Consider the following 15,031-nt stretch of genomic DNA (forward strand, 5'->3'; position numbering starts at 1 on the left):
TATGTCTGAGTGTGCACGTGTTGCGATTGTGGAAACTTTAAGTGGTAAAGACCTAGACCTTCCAGAGAGAAATGATTGTAGCTCAATACCCAGCTGGCGCACATCTTTTTGAGCCAAGGTACAGTATGTCAAAGCTGCTACTCTTTCAGGCCAAGCACCTTTGTTACGTCTTAAGCATATTATGCATTCAACGGGTCTCGGTAGGCTGATCCTTTTCCACCGTTCTCTATCAAACCAGCCACTACTCATCGGCAGACTCACTTGCTTTTTGACTTTTGTAGTGCCTTGTCTGAGAAAAAGCAAGTGTTAGCCTGCTTTCTGAAAGCTCTGATGTTTTCAGTCCTGATTGTTTGACCCAATGCCAGCGCTTCTTAAGTCGAACAATGTCACTGCTATGATGGGGCCAATTGGAGGGCATCTTAAAAGAGTATCAACGCACTAGGGGCATTTGAAGTTTGTTCTTCTTTGGTTTCAGGCCAGTTTGTTTAGGGTTTGGACTGACTTCATTCCTGGGATGGCGAGTCTATCCCGGTTCTCATGTCCATCCTAAATGAATGCTGTGAACAATTGCCTGGAAACAAATCCAACTATATATTGTACCGGGATGCATATGTGTTAGTTCTGTAGAAAGGAACATAAGCATCATTCTCATGCTGCCTTCTGGTAATCATAAAAATGGGTTTGGACTGTTTCTAAGGCATGACCTCCGCAGCTTTTTTGCCAGGTTCCTCTCACCCCAAACCTCTTCTCCTAGATCCTGTGGCTACTCTCTCCACTATTCACTGGAGAACTGGGGAGTGGATGGAAATCCTGTGGTATTTTATTGTTATCATTATCATCACATCGTTTTTATCATTATTAATAACAATAAGAATTGTATTGTTTAACTGCTTACTATGTGCCAAGCACTGTATTAAGCACTGCAGTAGATACAAGATCAGCAGGTTGATCCAGTCCCTGTCCCCCTACAGCTCCGAGTATAAGTTTTGGGGTGTGGAGTGAGCCGTGCCTTCTAAGGGTGTTTATGAAGGGTGATGGGGTGTGTGTGTGTGAGATTTTAGGGGTTGGCTGGGTGTCGGAGTGTTTATCACAGAGAAGAGGTTCTCCCTCATGCCCCAGAAATGCCCTGTTGACATGAGGCTCTCAAGGAGGTAGTGATTCTTTCAGACCATCAGGAGATCAGTTAGTGTGGCAGAGATGGCACCTGGGGCTGATTTTCCCTTGGACAAACAATCACGAGAAAAATAATGTAAAACTATCTTTTATTGAAAATACATCTACAAAGTCACGGTTTTCTACTCCCTCTGGACAGCTTCCTGCTGAACCAGTGAGAAGTGGAGGGGAGGGTACATCCTAGGGGACCTGATTTCCATAAGAAACAGTTAGTATAAAAAAGATGCACTGTTCATTTTTCTCCATAGGTTCGTAGGACGACAGCATTTACATGAAATCTTTGCCGTGTATCGCCAAACATAACTGCGACAAAACATTAATTGTTACTTCATACAGACTAGCGTTAACTCTTTATACACACGCTTGGCACTGAATCTATATGAAAATATGTCTAAAAACATCACAGGATTTGTGTCTAGATTTTTCGATCGGTTAGCTAGTGAGTCCATCCTTGTGACTTTCAGTCAGCACTTCATACAAAGCTTGCATTTTTTGACACTTCCAGTTGACCACTCGGATCCTGAACATTCCTGGGGAACCAAAACTGCATCACCACCTGAAACCTGGGCGATGTCCTGCCTCGAACATACGCCCCACTCTTCACCAATGTGACCTCCCTCCAAATGTCACCTATTTCTTTCAGGAACAAAGTTCCAGCTGAAGGTCTCGGTCACTTGGCGAGTGGAATTCCAACCCAAAGATATGCCTCATTTACCTTATTTGGTGAATGTCATACCCAAGGCAAAAACATTTTCAGGTAAGGAGAGCCACCCTCTCTGCTTCAGGCTCTTGGGTCCCCAATTCCTCAAACACCCACCTCTAACTCCTTAATAAATCTCTTCCATTTTGACTCCTAAAAACAAATACAAGAGAAAAATATATAAACTTAATATTTCGCCCTTCTGCCTACTCTGGGGAATGACTTTGGACTGAACAGAAAAAGCAATGTCTATGAGACCCTCCCCGCTCTAACTTTTGAATGTTCTCCCCGTTCACTTTGAAAACCTATGGAAATTGTCTTTAAAATCCTCTCTTTATAGGTTCTGAGCACGCCATCCTGCCAATTAGAATTCTCCTAATACACAGGAAGACCATGAGTACTCATTTAGTTTTCAGTTCTATGTTCTAAAGACTATCCTGATTAGTGAAGTAGTGGATAAACCCATAAGACTTCAGTTCTCCCTTGAATGAGAGGAACTGGGAGTACTTTCCCCTACAGGAAGAGCTGTCCCAAACACAGGGCATTTGAAACCGCACTGCCCCTTCCGCCACGTAGATGTGGGCTCGCTGGCAATAAAATGGAGGGCCCACCCTCTCATAAATGACCTTTCATACAAGAAGTTAGGGGATAGAATGCAGGGCATAGATGTATCACTGCTCACCCCTCTCAGCTCTCTCTGTCCGTGGGCATTTTGATATCGCCTGCTTGCAGCAAGATATGGAAATACCATATTCTAAGGAAACAAAAATAAGGCTCTCTGCACTTCTGTTCTCTGGATGGCCATTATACCAAGTTATTATCTTTTGAGTGCTAAACTGGATTGCATTCTGAAGGATATTAAGGATTTGTAACAGGAGTTTAAAAAAATAAAAACATTTTCAGCCTGTTATAAAGAGTGATTTCCAGTTTATAAAAAAAAAAAAAAGGATCACATTTACAGGATTTGAGTAACATGTACACTTGTATGTTCTTGTTGATCTGATCAACAAATCTTTTGCTCTCCTCTCATACCCAGCATGATCAGTAGGAAACTCTAGTTGGTTTTGATTTTTAAAGAGGGATGACAATCTTTTGTTCTGGCCATTGCTCCTTCTCCTTGTTTGTTGATGAACGCTTTCAATGCTATCCGACTGGGAGGAGAAAGCAAGATATCAAGGGACTTGTGGAAAGTGAGATGTTATAAATGGATGGAAAAAGCAGAATGGTTTTCAGACTTCTACTAATCTGGACACCCGGTTATTCTCCCCAGCCTACATCTTGGTTTCACTGTCGGTGGGTTTGTCGGCCTCATTTTCCTGGGAAATGAGCTGGTAGGGCTTCTTCATTTCATTCTCTTCGATCACGGAATTACCCATTTCTAGATCTTGGGTCTTCAGCTCATGCCGTGACAAGTGTTCCACAATCCCTGCTCCGAGAGAGTCTCCCAGAACATTGGTGGTCGTACGAAGTCGGTCCCTGAGGAAGAAATGAAAGAGACTCAGGTCTTGATCACGTTTAAGTAAAAATTGAACAGTAAAACTCCAGGTGGCATTTCCCAATTCATTTCCACCCACTGGTTATGCTAATCTGGCCGCCGTCCTTAACGCTTATGTTTATAAACAGCCAGGTACGTGCTCCATTTGTTCATTCACTCACTGATTTATCCATTTTTCCAGTCTCTTGTCATTTCCAGTTGAATCTGTATTTCTCCTCCTGCATCCACTGCGTATATACGATTTAGGCTTCTCTGTCACCCCTTTTAGATTGTGAGTCCCAGGCCTGGACCCTGAGTTCTTATCCCAGCTCTGCCACTTGGCTGCCTTGTGACCTTGGGCAAGTCAGTTAATTTCTCTGTGCATCTGATACCTCATCTGTAAAATGGGGATTAACTGTGAGCCCCATGTGGGACACAGACTTGTCAAATCTGATTAGCTTGTATCTACCCCAGTGCTTAGAACAGTGCTTGACACACAGTAAGCACTTAAGAAATACCATCATCATAATCATTACTATTTTGGGTCTATTATACTCTTTTTATGGTATTTGTTAAGTGCTTATTATGTGTCAAACACTGTTCTAAGCTCTGAGGTAGGTACAAGTTAATTAGGTCGGAAACAGTCCCTGTCCCGCATGGGGCTCACAGTTTAAGTAGGAGGGAGAACAGATATCCAGGTTGAGGAAATTGAGGCACAGCAAAGTTAAGTGACTTGCCCAAGGTCATACAGCAAGCAATTAGCAGAGCCGGGATTAGAACCCACCTGCTTCTGACTCGCAGACCTAAGGTCTCTCCAATAGGGCACATTACTCTCCCAAGTGCCCAGTACAGGGCTCTGAACATAGTAGATTTTTCAGAAATATTACTGAAGGAATGAATGAATATATCTCACAGCCTAGGCAGGCATCTTTTAAGGCTATCTTTAAGACTGAATGTGGAGGAATTCAGTGCTGACATATGAGAAAGAATTATTTCCACACAGCTCAACAGTACAACTTACTGATACGTATTCTAGCAGTTGGGGGCCATGTACCTTCTCATCCTACCTTCCCCCTTTCCCCTTTTAACAGTTCTCCTTCCTTTCTCTTACCTTTCTATCTGTTGCTTTCTCTTACTGTAAATGGAAGTGTTTTTGATTAAGGTGCCTTTGGCCAATTGAATGAAATGGAGTTTGTCTAGCTTGGCCAGACAATTACCCAATTTTTTTTGGTTCTGGGGAATTTTGAGAGGGCTGCCATAAGCTACCATCCCTAGCACTCAAAATAGGGCCCCAGATTCTCATTCCCACAATTACTCTCACCACATACAAATACTTGCTCTGCCCCCTTTATCCTCTCACGATTATCACCAAGTTCTTCTCCTTCTCCCCAGGCTTCTCCTCCTCAAATTACCCTTCTGTTTTCCCCACTTTGATAAAACATCTCTACCCCACCACACCATCTAGTTATTTCTGCATTTCCTTTAAACACCAAACTCCTCTCTTGTGCTGCCAATATTGGCCGTCTCTGTTTCCTCACTTCCTACACTTCTGCAATCTCCTATGATCTGGATTTTGCCCACTACATTCTTCTAAAACCCTTCACTAAGACCTCCAGGGATGTACTTCTGACCAAATCCCACAGCTTTTTCTCATTAATTTTTTAAATGGTATTTGTCAAGTGCTTATTATGTGCCACGCACTGTAGATATGTTAACAGGTTGGACACAGTCCATGTCTCATGTGGGGTTCACAGTCTTAATCCCCACTTTACAGACGGAGTAAATGAGGCACAGGGAAGTGAAGTGACTTGCCCAAAGTCACCCAGCAGACAAGTGGCTGAGCGGAGATTGGAACCCAGATCCTCTGACACCCAGAGCCATGTTCTTTCCACTAGGTCATGCGGCTTCTGGCCTTTTGCCAGTTTCTGACCCTGTTCATTATCTTGAGAAGCAGCATGCTGCTCTTCCAGCATGCCTACTGGAAAGAGCATGAGCCTGGGAGTCAGAGGACCTGGGTTCTAATCCTGGCTTTGTCAATTACTTGCTTTGTGACCTTGGAGAAGTCACTTTACTTCTCTGTGTCTCAGTTCTCCTGTTCTCCCTCATACTTAGACTGTGAGCCCTATGCGGGACAGGAACTGTGTCCAACCTAATTAACTTGTATCTACCCTAGTGCTTAGTAACAGTGTTTGACACACAGTAAATGCTTAACAATTATCATTTTAAAAAAAACAACCCTCCAGGCTTCAAGTCTCAGGCCTGATAAATTGCTTTTCTTGCTGTATAGTTTCCCTCTTAGGAAGTCCATCTGTCACACGAATCAGCTAGGAAGATGATTTCCAAACCTGCATCTCCAGTCCTGACCTCTCACATTTTACTTAGTCTGATATATTCTCCTTTCCCCAGGACACATTCTCTTAGATGTTCTGGCCCAATCTAAAATTCGAACATGTTTTAATATCAGTGAGTCAACCATTTCTGGAGCACCTTCTGGGTACAGCTCAGAGCAGGGTACTAAGTGCTTTGGAGAGTACATTCAAAGCCAAAGGCTGAGTCCTTACCCTCAGGAGATTACAATCTAATGGGAGACACAGGCAGTCAAAGAGATAGAAATGATTTACAAGATAGAGAGCAGGAGAAAAACAAGGGTCTGTCTTAAAACTGAATAAGCAAAAGTCCTGATTATGAGTTCAAATAACACACAGGTAGAAGGGTGGTTGTTGGATGCTGAGACTTCAGGTGTTGAAAATTAATCAGGGAATTCTTAGAGGAAGTGGGTTTTTAGGAGGGCTTTGAAGGTGAGGAGGTATGATCTGGAGGTTTTGAAAGGGGGACAATATTCCAGGCAGATAGGAACCCGTTAGCAAGGGTTGCGGGCAGGAGAACAGGGTGAGGATTGTGTTGCTGGACCTGCATCTGACAGCATTTCAAGAAGGAGGGAGTAGTCTCAGTGTCCAAGTTGGCCAAGAGGACAAGGAGGATTAAGAAAGAGGAGAGGCCATTGAATTTGGCTTGGTGAAAGTCATTGGTGACCTTGGTAGAGTGTGGGTGGGGGAATTTCACTGTGGTGGGTCAAAACGAGAGTTGGTGATGATGCTGATGATGATGGTATTTGTTAAGCACTTACTATGTGCCAAGCACTGTTCTAAGCACTGGGATAGATACAAGGTAATCAGGTTGTCCCATGTGGGGGTCACAGTCTTAATTTCCATTTTACAGATGAGGTAACTGAGGCACAGAGAAGTGAAGTGGCTTGCCCAAAGTCACAGAGCAGACAAGTGGTGGAGCGGCGATTAGGACCCATGACCTCTGACTCCCAAGCCCGGGCTCTTCCCACCAAGCCACGCTGCTTGTGTGGAGAGGAAGGGTCTGCCATGCTCATAGCCTTGAGTCATCTGACTCTTTTCATTTATCCTCCCGCCTTCATCCCTCACTCAGTCTGTTGTCATGTTTTGCCATTAATGGCTCAGCCATGTTTCACATAACTGCTCCTTCCTCTCCTCATCTGTTGACTCTGCCCAAATCACCTTCCAAATGGATTCCCGTAACAGCTTCCTTACTCATCTCTCTGCTTCCGGCTTGTTCTGGCTCTGCTCTATCCTGCAAGGAGCAGCAAGAACTACTTTCTGTATCAGATTTTTGGCTCTTAGACTTTCCAACAGATCCCTTATCTGAATTACCCCCTTCTCCCATTGCATCCCAGCTCATGTTAGGGAAGCAGAGTGGCCTAGTAGAAAGAACATGAACCTGGGAGTCGGAGAAGGGTAGAATCCTGGTTCTGCCACATTTCTGCTGCATGACCTCATTTTACAGATGAGGAAATTGAGGCATAGAGAAGTTAAGAGACTTGCCCAAAGTCATGCAGCTGACAAGTGGCAGAGCCAGAATTAGAACCCACGACCTCTGACTCTCAGGCCCGGGCTCTTTCCACTAAGTCACACTGCTTCTCTAACTATGCACGTGGGAGAGTACAATATGACAGGATTAGCAGACACATTTCCTTCCCATAACAGGATTACAGTCTAGAGGGGGAGAGGGACATTAATATGAATAAATTAGAAATGTATATTATTAAACGATACATACATAAGTTCTGTGGGGTTGGAGCTAATAGCAAAGGTCCAGAGGTCACATATCCAGTTCTGTTCTGGTTCCCAAGGACAGGGCAGGTGAGCAATCACTGCCAGTCTGCCACAAAACCTGTGGGCCTGAAGCTAATGGTTTTGCCCTCTTGATGCCAATGGCTAGTACATATGAGTACATTTAATTAATTAATTAATTAATTTATATTAATGTCTGTCTCCCACTCTAGACTGTTAGCTCGTTGTGCACAGGAATATGTCTGTTATATTGTACTCTTCCAAGTGCTTACTACATTGCTTTGCACAAAGGAAGCCCTCAATAAATATGATTGAATGAATGACTACATTGGCCCTCCACAGGGTAGATACCCAGTAAACACGGAGGAAGGGGTCGACGATGAAGACGAAGGGCACGACTTAATCAGACCCCTCTGACAGACTGACAAGAGAAAGAGAAAGGAGGCACATGGAGTCTGGGGCTTTGTAATGTTGGGACTTGATCAGGATATGGCTTTTAGTGGGATGATCTCACATTACCTGTTTGGAAGGAGAAAAGCAAGGGGCGCTAATCACGAACCAAAAAGCAAGCCCCATCTGTCTCAGCCTCAGAAGCTCTCTGAACATACTCACAAGAACCAGTCGACCGCAATGATGAGCGTGATATCGTCTGTCGGCAAACCCACTGAAGTCAACACAATGACCATGGTCACCAGCCCTGCCTGAGGGATTCCGGCCGCTCCGATGCTGGCGGCGGTGGCCGTGATGCTGTTTAGAGACAACGGATTGAGAAAATACATCATGGTTTGTGAAGGTTCACGCTTGGCATATGGTAAAACCTGAATTTCTGACAAAAACTCTTTGGTCTTAACAGCACTGAGTTGGGGACACGGGTAGCGTTTGAGGTATTGGGACTGATTTAGACAATGTAAATTAAAAGTAGATGCTTACATCTTAGAGATCTATTGTAGGATTAATGGCATCAAGATGGCATGCATTTGTTCACCTGGCATGAGAGATGAATGGTTTTTAAAGGCTTAGTGAACATCTCCAGTTGATTGCTGGCAACTTGAGGGCAGGGGCCATATCTTCGGCTTTTATTCTGTGCAAATGAGTATCTGATCTCTTCTATGAATCACTGCCTTATCGTGGCAGGAGAGTCTGTGTACACCAATGAAGTGTATAGCTTTGTCAGTGAGAGAGATTCTCTCATAATAATAATAATAATGTTGATATTTGTTAAGCGCTTACTATGTGCCGAGCACTGTTCTAAGCGCTGGGGTAGACACAGGGGAATCAGGTTGTCCCACGTGGGGCTCACAATCTTAATCCTCATTTTACAGATGAGGTAACTGAGGCACCGAGAAGTTAAGTGACTTGCCCAAAGTCACACCACTGACAAGTGGCCGAGCGGGGATTCGAACCCGTGACCTCTGACTCCAAAGCCCGTGCTCTTTCCACTGAGCCATGCTGCTTCTCATCAATGTTACCCATAAAGGAAAGGCCTGAGCTGAAGCGTCAGACAGAGTTGATTCAGCTGTGCTGGACCGCAACGGTATGAGAATGAGGAAAAGGCGGATGATCAAGCCATCAAAATGTTGATCATAGACAATGGCAGAAACTTAAGTTTATACTGTGCAGAAGAAGGCAATGGTAAACTACTTTCCTATTTATTTTACCAAGAAAACTCTATGGATACACATGCCAGAATGACGTGGAAGGGGCAGAACAGCAGTTAGGTGGATGGAGACCATGACAACGATGGCGGAGGGCCTTTTGGTGGAGCTGTGGATTAGGGGAGAGGATGGGACGTTCTGGTGAAGATGTATCCTTGGAGTTGCTATGAATCGACGGCATTCAAGAGAGAGAAAGAGAAGTATCTGATAAAATACTCTCCACACGGAAGACTCCCAGGACAGTGTTCTTAACACAGTAGGTTCCCCCGGGATAGTCCTCTGCACACAATAAAAATGCAATTGGGAGTTTTACATTTATCCAGTATAGCATTGGCTCAAAGCCTGATCACGTTCTCAGTAACATTTTATAATAATGATTTTCATAAGGAGAGCTATATCTTGAAGTTCCACAGCACATGTATTTCTCATGTGCTGTTAAAGCACATTTCAGAGGACCTCCCTTTGTCCCTGTGAGGTAGGAAGGGAGTAAATAAAGGCCTCTACCCCTTCAGGGAACATATCTACCAACTCCATTGTGTTGTACTTGCCCAAGTGCTTAGAACAGCGTTTTGCATACTAAGTGTGCTCAATAAATACCACTGATTGAGTGGGAAGTAGCATGGCCCAGTGGAAAGAGCCTGGGCCTGGGAGTCAGGGATCTGGGTTTTGCACTCTACCTTGTACCTGCCATGTGATTTTGGTTGAATCACTTAACTTTTCTATGCCTCAGTTCTCTCATCAACATAATGGGGATTCGACAACTGTTCTCCCTCCTACTTAGACTGTGAATGCCACAGGGGACCTGATTAGCTTGTATCTACCTCAGTGCTTAGTTCAGTTTTTGGCACATAGTAAGCTCTTAATAAATACCACAATTATCGACTGATTGATTAATTTGAGAAAGGAGCCCAAGACATGATTCTCCTTACCTGATGGTAAGAATCTGTCCAAAGTTCAGGTCAAAGTTATTAACTTGAGCAATGAAGATGGCCGCCAGGGCCTCATACAAGGCAGTTCCATCCATGTTAATGGTTGCCCCCACTGGGAGCACAAATCTGGTGATCCGCTTGTCCACACCATTGTTCTCCTCCAGGCACTTAAAGGTGATGGGCAGGGTGGCAGAGCTGGAAAACAGTTCAAAATGGTGACAACCATCTAACAGCAATCTGTAGGGTGTCGGCCCTTTGGGACCACCGAAAGCGTGAGCAGCAAGAGAAGCGGCACGGACAAGCCACTTCACTTCTCTGTGCCTCTGTTACCTCATCTACAAAATGGGGATTGAGACTGTGAGCTCCATGTGGGAGAGGTCCTGTGTCCAACCTGATTTGTATCCACCCCAGCGCTTAGTACAGTTCCTGGCACACAGCAAGCGCTTAACAAATACCACAATTATTATCATCATTACGTGCTGTCCTAGGACAATGGGGGTCACCTCACCCTGAGATATTGCAGCAACATAAATGACTTAGCTTCTCACCGCTACTCAACCCAACTTACCACACACACACACACAGCAAGACTGAGGGTCAAGCCTATAGTTTAAGAGCTGGGTGCGGGCCGTGTACATTCTAATGCCTTGCTAAGACTTCCACCTGGGGCTCAGGGTGAACCATGGTCATGACTCTGCCACATGCACCTTGAGGTTGCCCCTTACTCTCATCTACTTGCAACTACCTGGTTCCACCCCACTCAATGTGCCTTGGTCCTAGTCAACCGTATTTTGCCTCAAGGGTCAGATGGCATAATGGGCAGTACTGTTGTCTATGTACCAGGAGAAGGAACAGGTGGATAGATGAGGCTGTTGGAAGAAGCCTTCAATACCTGCAATTTAACCAACCAGAGCAAAACTGTGAGTTGGGAGTGTAAACTTTCTCCATGGGTACAGATTGGGAAAACCTACCAAATATAATACCCACGCAGGGCAGGCCTTTACTGCCAGCACTCCTGCATATTTCTCCTGCCCCAAGTAGACATGACCCAGTCCAACTTAACATTCCAAACAGAACTCGGTGAGCAGAGAATGTGTCTACCAGTTCGGTCTATTGTACTTTCCCTAGCGCTTAGAGAAGCAGCGCGGTCGCCTTGGAGTCAGAGGACCTGGCTCTAATCCCGGCTCTGCCACTCGCTTGCTGTGTGACCTTGGTCAAGACCTTTAACTTCTTTGAGCCTCCATTTCCTCATCTGTAAATTAGGGATTCAATGCCTGTTTTCCCTCCTACTTAGACTCTGAGCCTCACGTGGGACAGGGACTCTGTCTGACCCGATTACCTCGTGCTTGGCATATAATAAGCGCTGAACAAATACCATATTATTACTATTATTGCTATTATTATTATTATTACAGTGCTCTGCATACAGTAAGGGTTCAATAAATGCCATCGATTGACAGATTTTATCAAGTACTCCTTGCTAAAATCAGTTTGTTCGTACCTTGAAGATGTTCCCAAAGCTGTAACGAGGGCTTGCAGCAAGCCGCCAATAAAAACCCATGGGTTTTTTCGAGTTATTAAGAAGTAGAGCAGTGGTAGAACAATAACAGCATGAATGAGCAAACCGATGATGACTGTAATGGTGTACATGGCAAGCTGTCCACCAATCACTCCCATATCTTCCATCTCAACAATTTTTCCAGCGATCAGGAAGAGAATACCCAGTGGTGCGTACCTACACAAAAGCAAACAAATAGTACAACTTGGAGTATGGTTTTGGTTGAAATTAATAATATATTTCAGACAGTTGAAACAGCATAGTTTAAGGCAAAACCTTCCAAATGTTTAAACAAAGGACCTTTACTGGTATCTGCCCAAGACGCCAGAGGACCATTTTCATTTTAATATCATTCAATAAACTTAATTTCTCTTGCTTCCTTTCCACAGTCAGAGGGGGAATGGACATGGGAAGTAACTGTATAGAGACTCCCGATTCTCTTCCCGGCTCTTAAAACGCAACTGTTGGGGCCCTACTTTCTGCATCTTTCTGTCCTCACTTCCATCCCTTCAAAAATGGGGATATTTCTACCTGTCTTAGTGAATGCCTTTCAAGCTACTGGAACCCTTAAATGTCCTGAGTACATGATTACTGTGAGACAACCTAAGGAAACTTTCTTAAAGTTGAAGCTGGAAAAAAATAGTTTGTTAATAAAGCAGCTTAGTTTATAAGACCATTGAGGGTAGGTTTTTTTTTTAATCTTTCCTACATTTCCCCTCAGCTTGGAACTTTGCATAAAGTGATGATGGAGTCTCCTTCCAAGAGCCCTGGATGAGCCTTGATCCTGAGGGTCGAGAACCTGTGTAAAGGAATGGATTGCAGTGATAGTGGTTTACACGGTACGACCTGTGCTCTCTTCTCCCAGAGGGTCGTGTTTCCACTGAGGCATGGAGTGCAACAAGTGAGAAGGCGGGCAGAGGTGCAGCAAACTGTGACATGCATATGTTGGTTCTTTCACACGCAAGACCCATTTACGTCCAGGTGACCGCAGCATAGTGCGGATGCTGTACCTCAGTGCTGGAACTCAGCAGGATGTTGCAGTCTTTGGCGTCCGTGTTAGCTAGCTATGGTTCAGGATTCCTATGGAATGGCCTAGGCGATTCTTCAGCCTGAAACCTTCATTACTGATGGCTTAGCTCCAGCAGGAACTCCCCCTACCTGCATGTGGAACGGAGCTGATTGTGAAAAGTTTATGCCTGTTGAACACTGTCAACCCAGTTGTTGTCGTCTTATGCTGTGAAGTTGTGTCCGGTCCATAGCGATGCCATTGACTCATCTCTCCTGGAACGCCCGCTTCCATCTGTAATCGTTCTCGTAGTGAATCCATAGAGTTTTCTTGGTAAAAATATGGAAGTGGTTTACCATTGCCTCCTTCTGTGCAGTAAATGAGTCTCTGCTCTTGATTCTCTCCCATGACTCTGCTGCCCAGCACGGGTGAGTTCCGCTCAACTTTCTGAGCTGAATCAATCCTGCCCTAGGATTTTTTGCCATTTTAAGGCACGATTTTTGGGAAAAGAGGTTTACTTTTGTTCCCAAATAATAATCACCGTGAACAAAAGCTATCTGCATATGGTAAATAGTCTATATGATGCTTAAGCGAAAGCCTTGTCTGAAGACAAGGACCAGGTGACATAAATGGGGTTGTGGAGGGTTTGGGACTCTGTGTGCTCAGGGAAAAATAATTGGGTTTTCTCTTGGCATAAGCATGATTTCTTTCCTTTTATTACTCAGAATTATGGAAATGGAAATTCTTTTATATTGTCTTAAGCTTTATCCGTACTGAGGGAGGGTTTCTGGTCTCCTAGTCAAAGGACCGACAGAGGATGCTGGTTCAAGGTATCCAGTTTCGAGTTGATCCTCGGGAGGGAGATGTTTAATCAGGATTGGATGGCCTCTCCAGAGAAGTTTCTTCTTAGTTCCTTTTGCTCAAAATGCTGCCACTAAATGTCTATCCATCAACACTCAATTCCTTGTCAGACACATTGTGCTGCCTTAACCAAATAAACAGTAAACTGGCAGTAGCCCATGAAACTTTCAGTTTTTTAAAAATGATCATTCTCATCCTCTGTTTTCTCCCACCCGCCTCCCACTATCGTTGACTATGCACTTGGCTATGCATTCGTGAGCACTTTGGTCCTCAACTCAGCCCCACAGTAGGTGCAAGACCTATTATGTCTAGATAAATAATAATAATGTTGGTATTTGTTAAGCGCTTACTATGTGCCGAGCACTGTTCTAAGCGCTGGGGTAGACATAGGGGAATCAGGTTGTCCCATGTGGGGCTCACAGTCTTAATCCCCATTTTACAGATGAGGGAACTGAGGCACAGAGAAGTTAAGTGACTTGCCCACAGTCACACAGCCGACAAGTGGCAGAGCTGGGATTCGAACTCATGAGCCCTGACTCCAAAGCCCATGCTCTTTCCACTGAGCCACGCTGCTTCTCATGATGATGATGATGTTTTACATTCTAGGATTCCTCTATTCCTAATCTATTTTAATATCTGTCTCCCCTTGTCGACTGTAAGCTCTTTGGGGGTAAAGATTGTGTCTACCAACTCTGTCAAACTGTACAATGCTTGGCACATAGTAGGTGCTCAATAAATACCATTGACTGACGACTGCCTCTTCACCGACTCTCCCAACCCATCAGCTCCGTGTTCACCAATCTCTACTTTCATTACTGCCCCTTTATGTTTCTCCCCTCTCTTAGCATATATAAATATAAATTTTCATAAATTGCTAGGGCTCTACAAGTTCTTGTTGACCCAAATACCATAGTTAGTAAGCTTTCTCTTGCTGTTCTGGGAAAAGCGCTATGAACGGTTACATTTAAATGGATATGTTTAAATTGGGCAGACCTCTATGGTTTAGCTGTAGATTTGCTTTACATTTGCAATTAATTCAAACTATCTAGATATGCTACCAGGGCTTGAAGAAAAAAAATTAGTCTAAACACCAGGATCAGCTTGGAAGAAAGTCTGTAGAATATTTAAAAGAAAAGAATACTGCATAACTTTCACGTAGCATTACGGTTCCCAGTCCTGGCCTAGCAGATCGCATTAGTACTTATTTTAAAATAGTCAATGACTCAATGCAGAACTGGCCAGCTAATGTACAGCTGGCACAGTGAAGAACAAAAGACAGGTTCATTCACTGTGGTTGAATGGGGTCCATTCATATGGCACATGAAAGGAACTTGGAATACGAAGATAAATGGGGACCACTGCCTCTCCCAGGATTTCAATGGGCCTCATTTGAGGACCCCTGAGTCGCCACTGCTGTAGAGTCAGCGCTCTGACCGGTCTTTGTACCTTTAAAGTTCATGTTCAGCTTGTTCAAGCTTTTGAAAAATGGATTTTCCTAGGCTCATATGAGTTTCTGTGGTGGGGAAGACAAAAGGTCCTTTTTATTACACTGGCTGCTCAGCTTTTTGTCTGAGA

General features: G+C 44.2%; 1 protein-coding gene across 1 annotated transcript in view; it reads right to left on the minus strand.

The window, feature by feature from the left end:
* Nucleotides 1-1,245: 1,245 nt before the first annotated feature.
* SLC1A3 (solute carrier family 1 member 3) overlaps nt 1,246-15,031 on the minus strand; it is a 138,445-nt gene continuing 124,659 nt past the window's right edge. Inside the window, exons 7-10 of the mRNA XM_029060998.2 lie at nt 11,533-11,766; nt 10,032-10,226; nt 8,060-8,194; nt 1,246-3,349 (exon numbers count right to left, since the gene is read on the minus strand). Of these exons, the coding sequence (XP_028916831.1) occupies nt 3,145-3,349; nt 8,060-8,194; nt 10,032-10,226; nt 11,533-11,766 (769 nt within the window). The 3' untranslated portion in view covers nt 1,246-3,144. The remainder of the gene's footprint in view (nt 3,350-8,059; nt 8,195-10,031; nt 10,227-11,532; nt 11,767-15,031) is intronic.

This window comes from Ornithorhynchus anatinus, chromosome 3, assembly GCF_004115215.2.
Source record: "Ornithorhynchus anatinus isolate Pmale09 chromosome 3, mOrnAna1.pri.v4, whole genome shotgun sequence".
NCBI classification, from domain to species: Eukaryota; Metazoa; Chordata; class Mammalia; order Monotremata; family Ornithorhynchidae; genus Ornithorhynchus; species Ornithorhynchus anatinus.